General features: G+C 41.8%; 2 protein-coding genes across 4 annotated transcripts in view; one reads left to right on the top strand and one right to left on the bottom strand.

The window, feature by feature from the left end:
• LIPA (lipase A, lysosomal acid type) overlaps positions 1-22,762 on the bottom strand; it is a 216,059-nt gene that overhangs the window by 121,086 nt on the left and 72,211 nt on the right. The window lies entirely within an intron of this gene.
• Positions 7,906-22,145, top strand: IFIT3 (interferon induced protein with tetratricopeptide repeats 3). The gene is made up of 2 exons (XM_032137236.2): positions 7,906-8,269; positions 18,910-22,145. Exons 1-2 carry the CDS (start codon positions 8,265-8,267, stop codon positions 20,375-20,377), a joined length of 1,473 nt encoding a protein of 490 aa, XP_031993127.1. The 5' UTR covers positions 7,906-8,264; the 3' UTR covers positions 20,378-22,145.

The following is a 22,762-nucleotide window of genomic DNA, read 5'->3' as shown; positions in this document are numbered from 1 at the left end:
GGTACCATTCCTTCTGAAACTATTCCAATCAATAGAAAAAGAGAGAATCCTCCCTAACTCATTTTATGAGGCCAGCATCATCCTGATACCAAAGCCTGGCAGAGACACAACAAAAAAAGAGAATTTCAGGCCAATACCCCTGATGAACATTGATGCAATGCAAAAATCCTCAATAAAATACTGGCAAACTGAATCCAGCAGCACATCAAAAAGCTTATCCACCATGATCAAGTTGGCTTCATCCCTGGGATGCAAGGCTGGTTCAACATATGCAAATTAATAAATGTAATCCAGCATAAAAACAGAACCAAAGACAAAAACCACATGATTATCTCAATAGATGCAGAAAAGGCCTTTGACAAAATTCAACAGTGCTTCATGCTACAAACTCTCAATAAACTAGGTATTGATGGGACATATCTCAAAATAATAAGAGCTATTTATGGCAAACCCACAGCCAATATCATACTCAATGGGCAAAAACTGGAAGCATTCCCTTTGAAAACTGGCACAAGACAGGGATGTCCTCTCTCACCACTCCTATTCAAAACAGTGTTGGAAGTTCTGGCCAGGGCAATCAGGCAGGAGAAAGAAAGAAAGGGTATTCAATTAGGAAAAGAGGAAGTCAAATTGTCCCTGTTTGCAGATGACATCATTGTGTATTTAGAAAACCCCATCGTCTCAGCCCAAAAGCTCCTTAAGCTGATAAGCAACTTCAGCAAAGTCTCAGGATACAAAATCAATGTGCAAAAATCACAAGCATTCCTATACACCAATAACAGACAAACAGAGAGCCAAATCATGAGTGAACTCCCATTCACAATTGCTTCAAAGAGAATAAAATACCCAGGAATTCAACTTACAAGGGATGTAAAGGACCTCTTCAAGGAGAACTACAAACCGCTGCTCAATGAAATGAAAGAGGACACAAACAAATGGAAGAACATTCCATGCTCATGGATAGGAAGAATCAGTATGGTGAAAATGGCCATACTGCCCACGGTAATTTATAGATTCATGCCATCCCCATCAAACTACCAAAGACTCTTCACAGAATTGGAAAAAACTACTTTAAAGTTCATATGGAACCAAAAAAGAGCCCACATTGCCAAGACAATCCCAAGCCAAAAGAACAAAGCTGGAGGCATCATGCTACCTAACTTCAAATTATACTACAAGGCTATAGTAACCAAAACAGCACGGTACTGGTACCAAAACAGAGACATAGACCAATGGAACAGAACAGAGCCCTCAGAAATAATACCACACATCTACAACCATCTGACCTTTGACAAACCTGACAAAAACAAGCAATGGGGAAAGGATTCCCTATTTAATAAATGGTGCTGGGAAAACTGGCTAGCCATATGGAGAAAGCTGAAATTGGATCCCTTCCTTATACCTTATACAAAAATTGATTCAAGATGGAGTAAAGACTTAAATGTTAGACCTAAAACCATAAAAACCCTAGAAGAAAACCTAGGCAATACCATTCAGGACATAGGCATGGGCAAGGACTTCATGACTAAAACACCAAAAGCAAGGGCAACAAAAGCCAAAATTGACAAATGGGATCTCATTAAACTAAAGAGCTTCTGCACAGCAAAAGAAATTACCATCAGAGTGAACAGGCAACCTACAGAATGGGAGAAAATTTTTACAATCTACCCATCTGACAAAGGACTAATATCCAGAATCTACAAAGAACTTAAACCAATTTACAAGAAAAAATCAAACAACCCCATCAAAAAGTGGGCAAAGGATATGAAGGGACACTTCTCAAAGACATTTATGCAGCCAACAGACACATGAAAAAGTGCTCATTATCACTGGCCATCAGAGAGATGCAAATCAAAACCACAATGAGATGCCATCTCACACCAGTTAGAATGGCCATCATTAAAAAGTCAGGAAACAACAGGTGCTGGAGAGGATGTGGGGAAATGGGAACACTTTTACACTGTTGGTGGGACTGTAAACTAGTTCAACCATTGTGGAAGACAGTGTGGTGATTCCTCAAGGATCTAGAACTAGAAATCCCATTTGACCCAGCCATCCCATTACTGGGTATATACCCAAAGGATTATAAATCATGCTGCTATAAAGACACATGCACACGTATGTTTATTGCAGCACTATTCACAATAGCAAAGACTTGGAACCAACCCAAATGTCCAACAATGATAGACTGGATTAAGAAAATGTGGCACATATACACCATGGAATACTATGCAGCCATAAAAAAGGATGAGTTCATGTCCTTTGTAGGGACATGGATGAACCTGGAAACCATCATTCTGAGCAAATTATCACAAGGACAGGAAACCAAACACCACATGTTCTCACTCATAAGTCAGAATTGAACAATAAGAACAAATGGACACAGGATGGGGAAAATCACACAATGGGGCCTGTCGTGGGGTGGGGGGAGGGAGGAGGGATAGCATTAGGAGATATATCTAATGTAAATGACGAGTTAATGGGTGCAGCACACCAACATGGCACATGTATACATATGTAACAAACCTGCATGTTGTGCACATGTACCCTAGAACTTAAAGTAAAATAAAAAAAAAAAAATGCAGTTTTGAGCTCGGGGTTAATTAAGATAGTGGACTAGAAGCAACTCATGTGCCAGGCTATCACGGAAAGGAAACAAAAGGGCTAGTGAGCATTGACCCTGCAGTCCAATCATCTGAGAAATCATGTCGGGGATTCGGGATCCTTCAAGGTGTAAGGGGATCACAGAGAGCAGAAAGGGGTGAAGCTAGATACCAGCCTGTCTGGGCTCAGCGTGGATCCAGGAGAACTTCTCCAATACTGGAAAGGGTGAGTGAGTGAGAACCCCCTAGGGGATTCACACTCTGGACAGGGACCTGTGCAAGACTGGAAAAGGGAGAGTCCCCCTGAAACCCCGCCCACCCCCGACCCCACCACAGTGCTTCTAGACTGAGGCAGAGAGCCACCCAGATATTTGGAAGGGAAACTCTCTAGTCCAAGGAGACTTCTGCAAGCCTTATGCCCCCAAGAAGACCAGCACCGGTGCCATAGCCCAATAAAGGCTGCAGTCCCAGTGCCTAGGAGCAGTAAGATTGCCCCATCTCAAACCCTTTCTGGATGGGGCTTGGTGCCAGCTTCCAGCCTAGTGGTCCTACTTCTCTGTCTGAACTCAGCCAGTGGCCATAGCCTCCTGTTGTCCCAGGAAGCACCTGGAGGGCAAGACAGGTGACTACACCTACCCCTGCCACTGGTAGCCAGGCAGGCAACACTTGCATCCCACACTTCCATCCCAGTGGTTCCACTTCTGTCTGAATTCAGCCAGAGAGCACAGCCTCCTGTTGTCCTGGGAAACATTCAGGCAGGGTGGGCAACCCCACCTACCCTGGCTTCTTGTAGTCAGGCGAGCCATACCTGCTAGAGCTTCCAATTTATGTCCCACAGCAAAATTCTCATTTCCCATTCCTTTATAAAATTCTTGTTTCTGTTGGTTCAACATAAGCAAATCAATAAATGTGATTCACCACATAAGCAGAACTTAAACTGAAACCACGTGATCATCTCAATAGATACAGAAAAGGCTTTTGATAAAATTCAACATCCATTAATGTTAAAAATCCTCAACAAACTAGATATTGAAGGAACATACCTCAAGATAATAAGAGTCATCTATGACAAACCCAAGGCCAACATCATACTGAATGGGCGAAAGCTGAAATATTTCCCCTTGAGAACTGGAAAAAGACAAGGATGCCCACTCTTAGCACTCCTATTCAACAGAGTACTGCTAGCATGAGCAAGCAGGCAAGAGAATGAAATAAAAGGCACCTAGATAGGAAGAGAGGAAGTCAAACTCTCTATCTTTGCAGACAATTTGATTGCATACCTAGAAAACCCCCATGTCTCTACCCAAAAGCTCCTAGGTCTAATAAACAGCTTCAGCAAAGTTCCAGGACACAAAGTCAACATACAAAAATGAGTAGCATTCCTATACACTAACAAAATCCAAGTCGAGAGCCAAATCAGGAAGGCAATCCCATTCACAATAGCCACAAAAAGAATAAAATACCTAGAAATACAGCTAACCCAGAAGGTGAAAGATCTCTACAATGAGAATTACAAAACATTGTTCAAAGAAATCAGAGATGACACAAACAAATGGAAATGCTCATGGATAGGCAGAATCAATATTGCTAAAATGGCCATACTACCCAAAGCAATTTACAAATTCAATGCTATTCCTAACAAGCTACCAATGACAGTCTTCATAGAATTAGAAAAACCTATTTTAAAATTCTTATAGAACAAAAAGTGCTCAAATACCCAAAGCAATCCTAAGCAAAAAGAACAAAGCTAGAGGCATCATGTTACCTGACTTTGAACTATACTACAAGGCTACAGTAACCAAAATAGCATGGTACTGGTACAAAAACAGACACATAGACCAATGGAACAGAATAGAGAGCCCAAACATAAGGGCACACACCTACAACCATCTGATCTTCAACAAAGCTGACAAAAACAAGCAATGGGGAAATGATTCCCTGTTCAATAAAGGATGCTAGGATAACTGGCTAGCCATATATAGAAGATTGAAATTGGACCCCTTCCTTACATTGTGTATGGAAATCAACTCAAGATGGATGAAATGGTAAAGCCTACAACTATTAAAATCCTGGAGGATAACCTAGGAAATATGATTCTCGACATAGAAACCAGCAAAGATTTCATGATGAAGACACCAAAAGCAATTGCAACAAAACCAAAAATTGACAAATGGGACCTAATTAAACTAAAGAGCTTCTGATAGCAAAAGAAACTATCAAAAGAGTAAACAGGCAACTGACAGATGGGAGAAAATATCTGCAAACTATGCATAACCAAAGGTCTAATATTAAGAATCTATAAGAAACTTCAGCAAATTAACAAACAAAAAAGCAAAAAACTCCATTAAAAAGTGAGCAAAGGACATGAACAGACACTTTTTAAAAGAAGACATGCATGCGGCCAATAAGAATATGAAAAAATATGTGGTGTTTGGTTTTCTGTCCTTGTGATATTTTGCTGAAAATGATGGTCTCCAGCTTCATCCATGTCCCTGCAAAGAACACAACTCATCCTTTTTTATGGATGCATTGTATTCCATGGTGTATATGTGCCACGTTTTCTTTACCCAGTCTATTGGGTTGGTTCCAAGTCTGTGCTATTGCAAATAGTGCCAAAATAAACATGAACCAACATGGCACATGTATACCTATGTAACAAACCTGCACATTGTGCACATGTACCCAAGAAATTAAAGTATAATAATAAAAAAAGAAAAGAAATTTCTTCCTTCAGATACCCTAAAAAAAATATGAAAAAATACTCAATATCACTAATCATTAGAAAAATGCAAATCAAAACCACAATGAGATATCATATCATACCAGTCAGAATGACCATTATTAAAAAGTCAACAAAAATAACAGATGCTGGTGAGGTTACAGAGAAAAGGGAACACTTATAAGCTGCTGGTGAGAATGTAAATTAGTTCAGTCATTCATTATGGAAAGCAATGTGGTAATTTCTCAAAGAAATTAAAACAGAAGTACCATTCAACCCAGCAATCCCATTATTGGGTACATACCCAAAGGAATATAAATCATTCTGCCATAAAGACACATGTACAAGTATGTTCATCATAGCACTATTCACAATAGCAAAGACATGGACTCAACCTAAATGCCCATCAACAGATGACGGGATAAGGAAAATGTGGTACATACACACCATGGAATACTATGCAGCCACAAAAAAGAATATCATGTCCTTTGCAGTAACGTGAATGGAACTGGAGGTCATTATCCTAAATAAACTAATGCAGGAAGAGAAAACCAAATACTGCATGTTCTCACTTATAAGTGGGAACTGAACATTATGGACACAAAGAGGGGACCAACAGACACTGGGGCCTACTTGAGGATAAAGAATGGGAGAAGAGAGAGGACTGAAAAACTACCTATCATGTACTATGCTTATTACTTGAGTGACTAAATAATCTATACACTAAACCCTCATGACATGCAATTTACCTAAATAACAAACCTGTACATGCACGCCTGAACATAAAATATAAGTTTGAAAAAAACCCTACAATGAGATATGATCTTACCCTAGTTAAAATTGCTTTTATCCAAAAGACAGGCAATAACAAATGCTGGCAAGGATGTGGAGAAAAGGAAAATCTTGTACACTGTTGGTGGGAATGTAAACTATTATAACTACTATGGATAACAATTTGGAGGTTCCTCAAAAAACTAAAAATAGAACTACCATATGATCCAGTAATCCCACTGCCAGGAATATATCAAAAAGAAAGGCAATCAGTACATCGAAGAGATATCTGCACTCCCATGTTTATTGCAGCACTATTCACAATAGCCAAGATTTGGAAGCAACCTAAGTGTCCATCAGCAGAAGAATGGATAAAGAAAATGTGGTACATTTACACAATGGAGTGCTCTTCAGTCATAAAAAGAATGAGATCCTGTCATTTGCAACAACATGGATAGAAGTGGAGGTCATTATAGGTGAATTAAGCCAGGCACAAATTTTACATATTCTCACTTGTTTGTGGAAGCTAAAAATATTACCACAATTGAACTCATGGAGATAGAGATTAGAATGATGATTACTAGAGGCTGGGAAGAGTAGTAGCGGGGGAAGTGGGGATGGTTAATGGGTACAAAAATATACTTAGATAGAATTAATAAGATCTAGTGTTTGTTAGAACAAGAGGATGACTATAGTCAACAATAATTTATTGCATATTTCAAAACAACTGAAAGAGTATAATTGGTTTGTAATACAAAGAATAAATGCTTGAAGTCATTTACCCTGATGTGATTATTACTCATTGTATGCTCGCATCAAATATTTCATGAACCCCATAAATATATATAACTACTATGTGTCCACAAAAATTTTTAAAAATAAGAATTGGCTTAAAAAATGCAGTTTCCTGGGCGCCACCCTAGACTGATGGTCAGATACCTAATGTTGACAAAAAAAGTCAAACTCTGTAAAACATTTGAAAAGATTTATTCTAAGACAAATATGAATGACCTATGGCCTGTGACACAGCCCTCAGGAGATCCTGAGAACATGTGCCAGGCCGCAACTTGGTTTTATACATTTTACGGAGACATAAGGCATCAATCAATACATGTAAAGTGTACATTGGCTAGGTCCAGAAAGGTGGGAAAATTGGAAACAGGGAAGCGGGGCAGCTTCCAAGTCATAGGCAGATTCAGAGATTTTCTGATTGACAATTGGTTGAAAGAGTTGTTATCAATAGAAAGGAATGTCTGGAGACATTTAATAGAAATTCAATAGACAATCAATAGAAAGGAATGTCTGGGTTGTGGAGATCAAGGTTTTATTATGCAGATGAAGCCGCCAAGTAGCAGGCTTAAGAGAGAATAGGTTGTAAATGTTTCTTATTACATTTAAAAAGAGCATGTTCTGGCTGGGTGCAGTGGCTCACGCCTGTAATCCCAACACTTTGAGTGGCCGAGGTGGGTGGATCACCTGAGATCAGGAGTTCAAGACCAGCCTGACCAACATGGCGAAACCTCGTCTCTACTAAAAATACAAATATTAGCCAGGCATGGCGGTGGGTGCCTGTAATCCCAGAAGAACCATTGAACCCAAGAGGCAAGGTGGCAGAGAGTGATCATCCACTGATTCCAACCTGGGAACAGAGGAAAATGTCTAAAAAAAAAAAAAAATGGAGTGTGTTCTATTAGAAATTCCAAAAGGAAAAAGAATGTAATGAGGCATATCCAGCTTCCCTTTCTCATCAGTTTTCAGGTTAACTTTGGAATGCCCTTGGCCAAAAGCAGGGGACCAGTCACATGGTTGATGAGTATGGCCTTAGAATTTAATTTTTTGGTTTACCTTAGGAATGCTTCCACATTCTCTCAAACAAATTTTAGTCACAGTTTTGAATAATGTACTCTGGCTCAGCCATTGCAGATCTCAAGCTGTTAGGTTTCATTTTCCTCCTCCTGACTATTTTAAATTGGTTTCACTTTCCAGTTTCCTCTTCCTTCCCCTAAAAGCAATTACTCAAAAACGGAGAAAACATCAGCTGATGCGTGCCCTGCTCTCCCACCCCTTTATATAGTTCCTTCAGTATTTACTTGAGGCAGCCAGGAAGACTTCTGAAGAACAAATCAGCCTGGTCACCAGCTTTTCGAACAGCAGAGACGCAGAGGGCAGTCATGAGGTCAGTGAAATAAGAATGCATAATCATGCTTGTTTTTGAGTGCAAATTGTAAGTTGAGTTTCTTACCGTGCAGGCACGTTCCTGAATTGTCCTGATGTTTATAGATTCAATATGTCTTTATTAGTCTGAGCATTTATAAGATGTTTGAGAGGTTTTCCCTGTGGCTTTTTTTGGTGTACACACAGGCTCCTTAAGTTTCTGGAACTGTTCCCTACAGAACTGTATACGGGGGAGGCAGAGTGGGGAATGCATCAGCTCATGTTTCCTCCCTGTGTGCAGCTATTTACTGCGATGAGAGGAAGGCTTGGCAGTAGCAGTGTATTTCACTCAGCCACATACTTGGCTGATTCAAGGGTAGACCTAAGGGAATTACTCTTTTGGGCTTTTCTGTTATTGTCATTTTGTTTGAAAAGATTAAGTCACAGGCTTTTTTTCTTGTAATTTTAAAGGGAGGAATTTACTTTCAACAGATATTGTGAAAGATATAATCAGTACTGCAAACCCACTCATGAAGAGGGCAATTTTGCCCTGAAACATTGCATTACTTTAAGGTGGGAAGTGGAAGAAACAATTCTTACAAATGGGCATTTTTGTCATTTCTTATATAAAAACAAACCCAAAGCTTAGCATTTATTTTTATTGATGTAGTGAATGCTGGTCAGCAGCAGAAAAGAATTTCTCCTCAAAAGTGTAATGACCTAATCTATTATCTAAAACTAGTCTAATCTCTAATGATGGGAAGCAGATCAGTGGTTGCCTGGAGATGGTGGGGATTGAGTAGGAAGGCTCCCAAAAGAATCTTTTGGAATCATAGGAATAGTCTATAGGGAGGTAGTGATGGTGGCTATATAAGCATAAACATTTGCCAAAATTCATCAGACTATACACTGAAAACGGGTGCATCTTATTGTATATAAAGTATAATCTCAGTAAACTTGGTTTTTAAATATATATATTGACCTCCTGGAGTTCTTCAGGGGATAGCAAGTCAGGGAGAACTAAGAGAAAAGGATGCCCTTCCCACCAAGCATCTCTAGGGAAGGAGTGAGGAGGTGATTGCCAGGGAGGGAAGACCCCATCAACCATTCAGTGGGGCAGAAAAGGAATATTGGATTCCCTACCTTACTCTGCCCCAAGGACTTGAAGATGCTCTGCAATGTCATGTTTGGGGATGAGATGGGTAAGAGGAATTCACTGCCAAATACCTCAGGTTAACCCTTTTATATAGAATAAGTTCCTGGTCAAGAGTGATGTTAATTGTGTCTGTGTGAGTGGGATTCACCAGAAAGCCAGGCACTACCCAGCATCTTAGTAGCCAGCTTGCAGGAAAGGTTTTACAGAGTCCTGTCTTTAGGTGTGTCTATAGCCACTGACCTGAGGAGGTCTGAGGGGGCTCTCTGAACTATGCTGGACTCAGGTTCACATCAAGGTGCTCCTATTTCCAGAGGCTATAGGAACAGGAAGAGGTTGGGCTGCTCCTCCCCAGCTGTGCTAAAAATTTCCAAATGGGAAAATCACCTGGAGAATCACTGGCACATGCCAGCTGGTGGGCATCCTCCTCTGCCCCATCCACTGAGGAACTCTGTTGCCCCCTTTACACACTCACAAATTCACTTAAAATTATAACACAAATATATTAATACCAGCAATCATGGTGGTAACATTTCTTTGTAATCTGTAGTTAGTGGTTTCATGCACGTCCCTGTGAAGAGACCACCAAACAGGCTTTGTGTGAGCAACAAGGCTGTTTATTTCACCTGGGTGCAGGCGGGCTGAGTCTGAAAAGAAAGTCAGGGAAGCGAGATAGGGGTGGGGCCGTTTTATAAGATTTGGGTAGGTAAAGGAAAATTACAGTCAAAGGGGGGTTGTTCTCTGGCGGGCAGGTGTGGGGGTCACAAGGTGCTCCGTACGGGAGCTTTTGAGCCAGGATGAGCCAGGAGAAGGAATTTCACAAGATAATGTCATCACTTAAGGCAGGAACAGGCCATTTTCACTTCCTTTGTGGTGGAATGTCATCAGTTAAGGCAGGAACTGGCCATCTGGATGTGTACGTGCAGGTCACGGGGATATGATGGCTTAGCTTGGGCTCAGAGGCCTGACAAGTGGGCACTGTGTTAAACACGTTTTACGCATGACCTCATATCACCCTTCCAACAGTCCTAGGAAGTAAGAGCTATTATTTCTATTATTAGTCTCATTTTCTAGATGACCAAAATGGGGCTTAGAAGGGCAAATTATTTGCCCAAGACATCAGATAGAGAGCAGGTGTCAGAGCAGAGTCATTAATGGAGGCACCAAACTCTACTGCTGATCGTCTGACTCTATGCCCAAGGGCCAAAAAGGTGAAAGATCTTAATGCTTTCAACTACACTCACTTTAGAGAGGGGGCCAGGGATGGGCTTCCTATTTGGAGAGTGAGGGCTAGTCTTTGATGGTTACCCACCCCTTAGAGTGGCCAAAGCCACAAGAACTGAACCCAGATCTTGGAGAAGGGTGAAAGTGGTTCTCCCCAGGGCATAATTTTCTGTCATTTGGATGAAGGGAAAAAGGAAATTCATCCCAGGGCATTTTAAGTATAAGGGAATGAGGCTCAGTGATATGACTCAAGAAATATCCCAGAACTAAGCAAAGAGGTCACTGAAATCCAGGTGTCCTGTGGTTTTCTTCCCTTCACTCAAGATTGTCTGATAATGCTGCTTAATTCACCACATTAGCTCCACAAATAAAGGGGAAAACTGCTTTTTAAAAATACCTCTATGACAGCACTTCTCCAAATGCGGTACAGGAACTCCTGCACTGAATTTCCAAGGCGCTTGTGAAAAGACAGGTTTCTAAGCTCACATCAGATTCACTGCACCAGGATCTCTGGGAGTAGGACCGCATAATCAGTACTGTCAACACACAATAATCAGAAGGCTCAGGATCCAGTTAAAAGAGTTTATTCAAGCGAAAAGTTGAGGGCAGCAGTCCCAGGAGTAGAGCTACACCCAAGAATAGTGAACAGTACTTCCAGAGTAGAGAAAAATGAGGACTGTTTACATAGGCAAAGACAGAGGTGTTGAAGAGAATGACAGCTTCTCTTGTTGTTGTTGTTTTTGTTGTTGCTGTTGTTGTTGTTTTTGAGACAGAGTCTCACTCTGTCACCCAGGCTGGAGTGCAGTGGCCCGATCATGGCTCACTGCAGCCTCAGACTCCTGGGCTCAAGGGATTCTCCCACCCAGCCTCCCAAGTAGTTGGGACTGGAGGAGCACACCACTACGCCTGGTTAACTTTTTTGTATTTTAGTAGCCGTGGGGTTTTGCCATGTTGGTCAGGCTGGTCTTGAACTCCTGACCTTAAGTGATGCACCCACCTTGGCCCCCCAAAGTGCTGGGATTACAAGCATCAGCCACCGTGCCTGGCCAACATTTTCCATGTAGAGGCTAACATACAGATATACAATTTGATTGGCTACTATTGATTACAGTCCAAGGGACTTGCTTAATATTCTTTTGTAAAGAGGTAACATGGCTGGCCACAGTGGCTCATGCCCATAAGCCCAACACTTTGGGAGGCCAAGGAGGGCAGATGCTTGAGCTCAGGAGTTGGAGACCAGCCTGGGCAACATAGTGAGACCCCGTCTCTACTAAAAATACAAAAATCAGCCAGGCGTGGTGGCATGGACCTATAGTCTCATCGACTGGAGAGGCTGAGGTGGGAGGATCGCTTGAGCCTGGGAGGCAGAGGTTGCAGTAAGCTGAGATCGTGCTACTTCACTCCAGCCTGGATGACAGAGTGAGATCATGTCTCAAAAAAAAAAAAAAAAAGTAACAATCAAAAGGGTCTCTATTTCCATAACATGAGGTCTACGTTTTAATAAAGGCTAGGTTGTCTGAGGCCGGGCACGGTGGCGCACGGCTATAATCCCAGCACTTTGGGAGGCCAAGGCGGGCAGATCATGAGGTCAGGAGTTCGAGACCAGCCTGACCAACATGGTGAAACCCCACCTCTACTAAAAATACAAAAATTATCCAGGCACGGTGGTGCATGCCTGTAATCCCAGCTACTCAGGAGGCTGAGGCAGGGCAATCACTTGAGCCCGAGAGGCAGAAATTGCAGTGAGACTAGGGAGTCTGGTTAACATGTAACTCCTCACCACATAGGTCAGAGAGCAACAGTCATGCACCTGAGAAAAAAAACAGTCAGGTTACGTGAGTCAGTTTTCAGGGCTTAACTTTGCCTCTTGACATAACACATTTGGAAGCTTCCAAAATTTTATTTTCTTTTTACAGTGCCTTTTTACAACTTTCAAACCACAGTTTTCCAAATCTGTCTGGAACATGTTCCTGGCATGAGTGAGCTCAGTTCTCACAGATTCTGTTTCAGTTTCCCCTCAAGACGGATCTTCATAGGGTTCCATCAGTTTCACTTTCCTTTCCCCTTTCATAAAAGCACAGACCTAACAGCACCCTGGGTGGAAACCTCTTCAGCATTTGCTTGGAATCGATAAGCTAAAAATAAAATCAAACAGGATCCCAGCTTTTCAGAATTGTATGAAAACAGCCATCATGAGGTAAATAGTCCCTGCTTCTCTGATAGGAAACAGAATTTCTTATGTACAACTTCCTGACTTATGCTATTTCAGTGTTTGCTTAGAGATGAAATATGCATTTATCTAATTCAAGCATAAATCTGCCTTACCAATTCATGCATTTTTATTTCTGTAGCTTTTTGTGATATATAGAGTTAGGCAGCCAAAGGACACCGGGAACTGGGAGCTGGGAGCTGGGAAGGGACGGGGCATATTGAGAGATCATAGAGAGCCCATGCTCAGATCCTTTCAGGTAAAATCAGGTCAGTGAAAGCTGGGACCTGGAGGGAAGTTACTGGAGGTCCTGGTTCATCTTTTGTTTCTTATATTTAGAAAGCCTAAATCAGAGGTTTGTGGGTTTTGTTGTGACTGTGGTTATTTTTAAACCATGCTTGCTTCTCAGCAAATGTGTCAATAATTAATTCAGCACTGCAAAATTCCAATTTATGTTGAGGTCACTTTTTACCTTGAAATGCACTTTTTCATAATTGGGGGATATGTCTACCTGAGTTGTCCTCTAGCAGGTCTAGTGACCTGCTAAGCCTCCCACGTGATCAATGAACAGGGAGAAAGTGTTGCTTGCAGTCTCTCAAGCCGTGTTCTGCGAGTGGCCTGAATCGTATCAACCTGAGTCTTCTAATAGAATGCAAATTTCTAGGTCCTGCATTCTGAAATCCTGATTGAGTAAAACAGAAATAAGGTCCAGAAACAAACATATATTTAAAGAGGACCCCAAGTACTTCATAGGCACACTGAATGGCTTACAAAGAAATGTCCATCTCCAAATCCTCTCTTCCTTAACTGCATACAAGGCTTCCTGCATTGTATGTGTGTAAATGTGAAGGAGGAAACCCCAAGAGGCAAGAGGGGGGAGGGGTGGGAAGAATGTTGAAATAAAGCAAAGCTTGTGCCTGGGAACAGTGGCTAAGCCTGTAATCCCAGCACTTTGGGAGGCTGAGGCAGGAGGATTGCTTCCGTCCAGGGGCTCAAGACCAGAATTGGCAACAAAGTGAGACCTACAAAAAAAAAAAATAAAATAAAAATAAAGCAAAGCTTGACTGTTTAAGGGGTAATTTAAGTATGTGAAACTGGTGATTGGAAATCACTGCCAAAAAGGGAAGTCTTCCAAGAGCCTTGCTGCTCACAGTGTGGTCTGAATCTGAGATCCCCCGGGAGGTTGTAAGAAAGGTAACATCCCAGCTTATCTGAATCCAGATCTGCATTTTAAAAAGATCTCCAGGTGTTTGCATCCATATGTACATTAAAGGTTGAGAAGTCCAGCTCTGGAGAGTACCTTCACTCACTTTCTGAAGTGATGGACTCCTTGGATTGGGCCTGTTCTGACCAACCAACTGAGCATAGGTCTGCCAGTTCCTTCACGTAGTCAGCTGGAGCATAACCAGCACATGTTGGGGACAAGCTGCACATAGAGTGGGGAAATCCCCACTCTTACCACTTCAAGAAGGCCACTTTCTGAAAATTTCAAGATTCTACTCTAGTAATGGCTTTGACTGGGAAAGAGATGTGGTATCTACCCTGGAGTCTGTGGGCAAGACAGGTGGTCATGATCTGGGTTAGGTGAGAGACTGTAACTATGTTGATTCTGGGGATTCCCTAAGGACTAGCAGCGCTAGCTTTAACTGCTTTAGTAAGCGAAATCTTATGTCTGCAATCCGAGGTCATGGGAACTCTCTTTCTGGACCTGAGGGAATCCTATCTCCCTAAGGTCTTCTACTAGATGCAGACCATCCAGGTAGGACTGGAATTCTACTCCCCACATTTCACCTGAACCTAGCTATTCTTTTTTTCCTTCTTTTTCTTTTTATTCTATTTTTTTTTTTTTTTTTTTTTTTTTTTGAGACAGAGTTTTGCTCTTTCACCTAGGCTGGAGTGCAGTGGCCCGATCTTGGCTCACTGCAACCTCCACCTTCCGGTTTCAAGCAATTCTCCTGCCTCGGCTTCCCGAGTAGCTGGAATTACAGGCGCCTGCCACCACGCCTGGCTAATTTTTGTATTTTTAGTAGAGATGGGGTTTCATCATGTTGGCCAGGCTGGTCTCGAACTCTTGACCTCATGATCCACCCACCTCAGCCTCCCAAAATGCTAGGATTACAGGCATGAGCCACCGCACCCGGCCACCTAGCTGTTCTTTATCAAGTGACGGTACTCATCATCCCACCTGCCTGCTTGTATTTCTTTAAATATCTGCCTTAATTACTGTTAACTAAGTTATTTATACATATAAGAAGTATTCAGAGTAACTTTCAAAAACGTATATGAGATAAATTATTAAGTGAGGAAACCTTGGCAATTGGAGTATTTGTTTTAAGAGGGCAATAGTATTATAATGAAAACCTCCTGACCTCTGGCTCTGGGGTTCATGTTTCTTCTTATCGAGGTCTTAGGCCTTCCAGTCCAATATATTTTGCTCCAAATTTTACTTCAAAGAGAGATCAGGTATCAAATACCTCATCAAATTGGAGACTTTAGGGAGTAAGGCTTAGGAAAAATCAAGAGAATCAAGGGACCCAATTTTCAGTGGGTTTTATAATCATAAAGCCACATGAGTAGTTGGCTATCTTCCTGAATAAATTGTTCCATGTTATCATTAAATGTCTCAGCCTGGCCAACTCTGGCATTGGTAAAGCATTGGTGGGGATGGAATATCCCTGAGAGATCCATATTCAGAGCTCTTTCACAAGTCCAGAAATGTTCAGTGTGCTTTTCTGCTTGTCCAACACTTTCTTGAGCAATTGATATCTTCTGAAGCTGACACATGACAGGGTGGAAGTATGTTTCATCTCAGAGGGTGAATCTTGAGCTATAAGTGCTTAAAATTTAGTTTGGTAAGATCCCTGGTGCATTGATATGTCAAAGCCCTCTGCCCTCCAAAAAAAAAAAAAAAAAAGAGAGAGAGAGAGAGATCGTGTCATCAGACTTGCAAGGTGCTTTCTGGTTTCATTGAGGCAAATACATCCAACAATACATCCAACGTCACCTGTCATTCTGCAGGTCCACTGGATACTCTCTATTAATTACTAGAGTGTTCAGCTATTATTTTCAGGTACCTATATGTACCTACAAATCTGCAGATACATTCTATTGATCTGAGACTCACCCTTTCTCCTTCTAACCTTCCTAATTCACCCATCAGCAAAGTTAACTCATGTTTCCATGGCTTTATTATGATTTAGTGGCATAACAGATATAAGCAGAGTTGTTCAATTACATCATTATAACTTACTCTTGGTATTCATTTTTTAAATAATTGCTAACCTGACTTTTGACTTGTAGTCCTTCATACAGGGTAGTTAGAATCCCCAGGTGAAGCCAAATTGAAAACCCCTAGGGCCAGGTGTGGTGGCTCACACCTGTAATCCCAACACTTTGGTATGTTGAGGCAGAAGGATTGCTTGAGACCAGGAGTTTGAGACCACTCTGGGCAATATAGTGAGACCCTGTCTCTGCAACAAAAGGAAGGAAGGGAGGAAAGAAGGAAAATAGGTAGGGAGGAAGGGAGGGAGGGAGGGAAGGAAAGAAGGAAGGGAGGGAGGGAGGGAAGGAAAGAAGGAAGGAAGGAAGGAAGGAAGGAAGGAAGGAAGGAAGGAAGGAAGAAGGAAGGAAGGAAGGAAGGAAGGAAGGAAGGAAGGAAGGAAGGAAGGAAGGAAGGACCCTATAATAGACAGGGAAGATACTGACACTGGAACCCTAGACAGGGACCAAGAAAAGGAAGAGGACTGCCCCCAAATCGAGGCACACACATAAAGAGGCTATCCAGATGTAGATGGCAACTTCCCTCCTCACTCCCATTGCCCTTGAGTTGATTCTGCATCTCTCACTATAAAGCATTTCATGTGCAATCATATTGGGTCAAAAATGGTTTATATCAGCATTACTGGAGAGAGAGACAGGAAGTATAATAGATCTGTGCACTTGCAGTAGTGGTGCGGGGGCCAGTGCTGGTCCATGGTAAATTGCAAATAAAGTCAGTGGCTCCTTGTAGAACCAAATGCATTCAATTTAAAGAATTTTGTTTATTCTGAGATTACTTTTGCAGTGGCAAGGAAAATTCTTTCTTTTCTATCTTTTAAAATAAAATATTGGTCAGAATAGATGGTTGGTATCTTTTCAGATACATTAGCAGCCCTATTTGGTTCATAACTTTTTTCTGAAATTGTGCTTGTCTGTGAAATCCAAAAATAAGGACACTTGGTTTAACGATTTCTGGAGGTTCTTTCCAATCTTATGGTGCCATGACTCTACTGGCAAGAAGGAAGAAGCACAAACTCAGAGTGAGGGACATACAGCCCAAGCCCCAGGCAAATGTAGATAATGGGAACACACTTTGAGAACTCTTGCAATTTATCCAGCTGAATAAGGCAAGTGACCTCCTTTAGTATCTTCCAACTACAAAACAAAAATGTGTCCATTTTGTTTGTTTGTTGCAACAAATTCATTCTCTCTGGGAATCTGGCCTGTGTGGTGGAGAGACTACTTCAATCAGACTCAAGCTGAGCCTCCGTGGGTCTGTTTGTAAGTGGTGGAAAAGATGAAGGGAAAAATACCTAAATCACATAACATGTTGGCAGACATACCTGGGCTTTTATTTCTTTACATGTCTCCTAACAAAACTGCAAGCACCTGGGGGGCAGAGAAGGTTGGGATAATCTCTATTTTTCTTAGTATCCATAATATCTAATAAAGTGACAAAAAGAGGTAGCCCAATAAAGAGTCACTGGATAGCTAAACAAACCTTACCCAGAATGTACAAGGAATGAGAACTGACTTAGTATTTTTTAATTTTTATTCTTATTTTTATTTTTTTGAGGCTGGGTCCTACTCTATCACCCTGGCTGGAGTGTAACGGTGTGATCTCAGCTCACTACAACTTTTGCCTCCTGGGCTGAAGTGATCCGCCTGTCTCAGCCTCCTGAATAGCGGGGACTATAGGCATGTACTACCATCCCTGGCTAATTTTTGTATTTTTAGTAGAGACAGGCTTTCGCCATGTTGCCCAAGCTGGTCTTGAACTCCTGGGCTCAAGTGATCCACCCGCCTTGGCCTCCCAAAGTGCTAGGACTACAGGCATGAGTCACCATTCCTGGCCTGACTTGGTAATTGAGCAGAGTGAGAGAGATCTCATTTCCTGTCACTGAAGCTGCATCCTCTTACCCATCTTACCTCACCTCCTGCATATCTGCTTACACAGTGTAAGGGATGTGCTTTGTGGGTGTCTGCACAGACTGTAGCTATAGAAAAGTGAATGTAGGAAGCAACTTACAATTTTTCCAACCTTGCGATGGTACAAAAGTGATAATTCCATTCTTGTTTTTCACTTACAATACTGTATGCAATAAGTTACATTAGATACTCAACACTTTAGTATAAAATAGGCTTCGTGTTAGGTGACTTTGCCCCACTGTAGGCTAAGGTAAGGGTTCTGAGCACATTTAAGCTAGGCTAAGCTATGGTAAGTTAGACGTATTAAATGCATCTTTTTATTTACAATGTTTTCCATTTATGATGGGTTTATCAGGATATAACCCCATCATAAGTCAAGGAACATCTATATATAAAGAGATTTATTATGAGGAATTGGCTCACCTGATTATGGAGACTGGTAAGTCCCATAATCTGTTGTCTGCAAGCTGGAGAGCAAGGAAAGTTGATGGTGTAGTCCCAGTCCAAGTCTAGAAGCCTGAGAACCAGATAAGCCAATGGTGAAAGTTCTAGTCCAAGTCTAGTCCAAGGGCAGAAAAAGACCAATGTCCTAGCTCAAGCAGTCAGGCAGAGGGAGAATTCTCCCTTCCTCTGCCTTTTTGTTCTATTAAGGCCCTCAACAGAATGGATGATGCCCACCCATACTGGGGAGAGCAATCTGCTCTACTCAGTCCACCAATTCACATGTTCATGTCTTCCAGAAACAACCTCACATACACACCTAGAAATAATTTTGGACCAAATATCTGGGCATCCTGTGGCTCAGTTCAATTGACATATAAAATTAATGATCACAGGGTGCAGTGCTTGGCAGTGTACATCACAGTGACCATGTTTATTTTCTCCACAGTGAGGTCACCAAGAATTCCCTGGAGAAAATCCTTCCACAGCTGAAATGCCATTTCACCTGGAACTTATTCAAGGAAGAAAGTGTCTCAAGGGATCTAGAAGATAGAGTGTGTAACCAGATTGAATTTTTAAACACTGAGTTCAAAGCTACAATGTACAACTTGTTGGCCTACATAAAACACCTAGATGGTAACAACGAGGCAGCCCTGGAATGCTTACAGCAAGCTGAAGAGTTAATCCAGCAAGAACATGCTGACCAAGCAGAAATCAGAAGTCTAGTCACTTGGGGAAACTACGCCTGGGTCTACTATCACTTGGGCAGACTCTCAGATGCTCAGATTTATGTAGACAAGGTGAAACAAACCTGCAAGAAATTTTCAAATCCATACAGTATTGAGTGTTCTGAACTTGACTGTGAGGAAGGGTGGACACAAGTGAAGTGTGGAAGAAATGAAAGGGCAAAGGTGTGTTTTGAGAAGGCTCTGGAAGAAAAGCCCAACAACCCAGAATTCTCCTCTGGACTGGCAATTGCGATGTACCATCTGGATAATAACCCAGAGAAACAGTTCTCTACTGATGTTTTGAAGCAGGCCATTGAGCTGAGTCCTGATAACCAATATGTCAAGGTTCTCTTGGGCCTGAAACTGCAGAAGATGAATAAAGAAGCTGAAGGAGAGCAGTTGGTTGAAGAAGCCTTGGAAAAGGCTCCTTGCCAAACAGATGTCCTCCGCAGTGCAGCCAAATTTTACAGAAGAAAAGGTGACCTAGACAAAGCTATTGAACTGTTTCAACGGGTGTTGGAATCCACACCAAACAATGGCTACCTCTATCACCAGATTGGGTGCTGCTACAAGGCAAAAGTAAGACAAATGCAGAATACAGGAGAATCTGAAGCTAGTGGAAATAAAGAGATGATTGAAACACTAAAGCAATATGCTATGGAGTATTCAAATAAAGCTCTTGAGAAGGGACTGAATCCTCTGAACGCATACTCTGATCTTGCTGAGTTCCTGGAGGCAGAATGTTATCAGACACCATTCAATAAGGAAGTCCCTGATGCTGAGAAGCAACAATCCCATCAGCGCTACTGCAACCTTCAGAAATATAATGGGAAGTCTGAAGACACTGCTCTGCAACATGGTTTAGAGGGTTTGTCCATAAGCAAAAAATCAACTGACAAGGAAGAGATCAAAGACCAACCACAGAATGTATCTGAAAATCTGCTTCCACAAAATACACCGAATTATTGGTATCTTCAAGGATTAATTCATAAGCAGAATGGAGATCTGCTGCAAGCAGCCAAATGTTATGAGAAGGAACTGGGCCGCCTACTAAGGGATGCCCCTTCAGGCATAGGCAGTTTTTTCCTGTCAGCATCTGAGCTTGAGGATGGCAGTGAGGAAATGGGCCAGGGCGCAGTCAGCTCCAATCCCAGAGAGCTCCTCCCTAACTCAGAGCAACTGAACTGAGACAGAGGAGGAAAACAGAGCATCAGAAGCCTGCAGTGGTGGTTGTCACGGGTAGGAGGATAGGAAGACAGGGGGCCCCAACCAGGGGTTGCTGAGCAGGGAAGCTTTGCATGTTGCTCTAAGGTACATTTTTAAAGAGTTGTTTTTTGGCTGGGCGCGGTGGCTCATGCCTGTAATCCCAGCACTTTAGGAGGCCGAGGTCAGCAGATCACAAGGTCTGGAGTTCGAGACCATCCTGGCTAACACAGTGAAACCCCATCTCTATTAAAAATACAAAAAAATTAGCCGGGCGTGGTGGCGGGCACCTGTAGTCCCAGCTACTCAGGAGGCTGAGGCAGGAGAATGGTGTGAACCTGGGAGGAAGAGGTTGCAGTGAGCCGAGATGGCACCACTGCACTCCAGCCTGGGTGACAGAGCAAGACTCCGTCTCAAAAAAAAAAAAAAAAAAAAAAAAAAGTTGTTTTCTCATGTTCATTATAGTTCATTACAGTTACATAGTCAGAATGTCTTAACAACTAATCACTGGTAGCAATAAATGCTTCAGGCCCACACGATGCTGATTAGTTCTCAGTTTTCCTTCAGTTCACAGTATAACTCTCATTCCTGCCCTTCTTGCCAAGGGTTATAAGTGGTGACTGCCTAACAACAAAATTTGAAGTCTCATCTCATTTTCATCCAGACTTCTGGATCTCAGAAATTAACTTTTGACTAACCCTGGAATATCTCTTATCTCACTTATGGCTTCAGCCATGTATTTATATGTATTCTTGATAGCAATACTATAATCAATGTGTATTCTTGATAGTAATGCTACAATAAATCCAAACATTTCAACTCTGTTACAATAGAGGTAATTGTGTGGTTTGTGTATGGGACTATGACAGTAATATTAATTCCCAAGGTTTCTCCTACGAGGAACAGTGGGTAATTGCTAAGCCATACCACACTATTCTCGACATGTTCATTTGAGCCCCTCCCTTAGAATGAACACCCTGCCCCTGAAGCCAGCCTATCCTTACATTATAGGAACTATGACTGTCTTTCCAGCCTAGGAGCCCCAACTAAGCCCCGTGCCCAGTTAGCAGCTGCTGCTGTTGACAGGGTTGCTGTAAGCCCAGGAATATCTGGGCAAATGCCTCCCTGACAGAGTGTGAGGGACACCAGTGTGAAGTTGGCCAAAAGGGCAGAGATCCATCCAGGTCTACAGCAGTCCCTTTCAAACTGCCAGCATCTGACATGGTGAGCTCCATTTTGTTCAGGTTAAAGTCAGACCTGGACAGCAAGGGTCTCTTAAACACATGGGGAATAGTCTCCATGGACTTTTAAGACTGTCATCTGCAGTTCATTTTTAATTCACTCACGAATGTAATATCTAGTCACAAGGGTGTAAACAGAAAGGTAAAAGTATATAAATGTATAAGATGATCATTTGAACACTTTCCTTTTAAATTCCGTATCCCCTAAGAATTAATGTAATATTTGAAATAAATTCTGAAATGATTCCCTAGCTGATTTAACACCTGGAAACTTGCTTGTAGGTTCATAAGTGGCAGAAAGACTGTGGCCCTAAAGGAGTTCATCTCTCTGAATATAGAATATAGATGCTACACCAGGAACCCACAAACAGTTGCCCTCTGGTATTCACAGACATAGTATATGCACCTTGGACCATTTCCAAACTCAAAGATCCAGACCTGCTAGATTTTGAGTTTTGCCAATGCACTATACCATATTAAGAGGCTAACATAGTACATCATGGTGACTTTAGTTAATAATGATATGTTGCATATGTGAAAATTGCTGAGAGAGTAGATTTTGTGTTCTCACTACAAAAAGAAAGGTAAGTAGCTGAGGTAATGCATATGTTAAATAATTTGATTTAGCCATTCCACAATGTATACATATATTAAAACATGCTGTACACCATAAAGATATACAATTTTTACATGTCAACTAAATTTTTACTTTCTATTTAAAAAGGCTAATGGAGGGTAACTGCAGCTAATGAATAAACATCCAATAGGTCCAGCATTCCCATGTCAAGTGTCCTCTGCCTGTCATCATTTATACAATAATTCTAATGAAATGCTAGATGGAATGGGACATACCACTCAAGAATACCAAAGATGATCACCCTTAAAATATTACAAGATGGGCAGAGAGCACAGACTTCCACTCTTAACTCTTGCCTGGCTGATCACAAATCATATCCCAGCCCAGGTCCAGGGACCTACTTGCTTCCTTACAAACGAGGAGACCCTGGTTCTAAGACTTTTGCTGAAAGCAGAAATAACCTCCCCGATCCTCCTGCTCCTTAAACAAGAGAAGCTTTAGGGCAATTGTCTAAAAGGAAACAGCACACCAGAAATACAATTCCTGGGTTAA

Source organism: Hylobates moloch, unplaced genomic scaffold (genome assembly GCF_009828535.3).
Source record: "Hylobates moloch isolate HMO894 unplaced genomic scaffold, HMol_V3 SCAFFOLD_3, whole genome shotgun sequence".
Classification (NCBI taxonomy): Eukaryota; Metazoa; Chordata; class Mammalia; order Primates; family Hylobatidae; genus Hylobates; species Hylobates moloch.
This window is presented reverse-complemented; position numbering and strand designations above follow the sequence as displayed.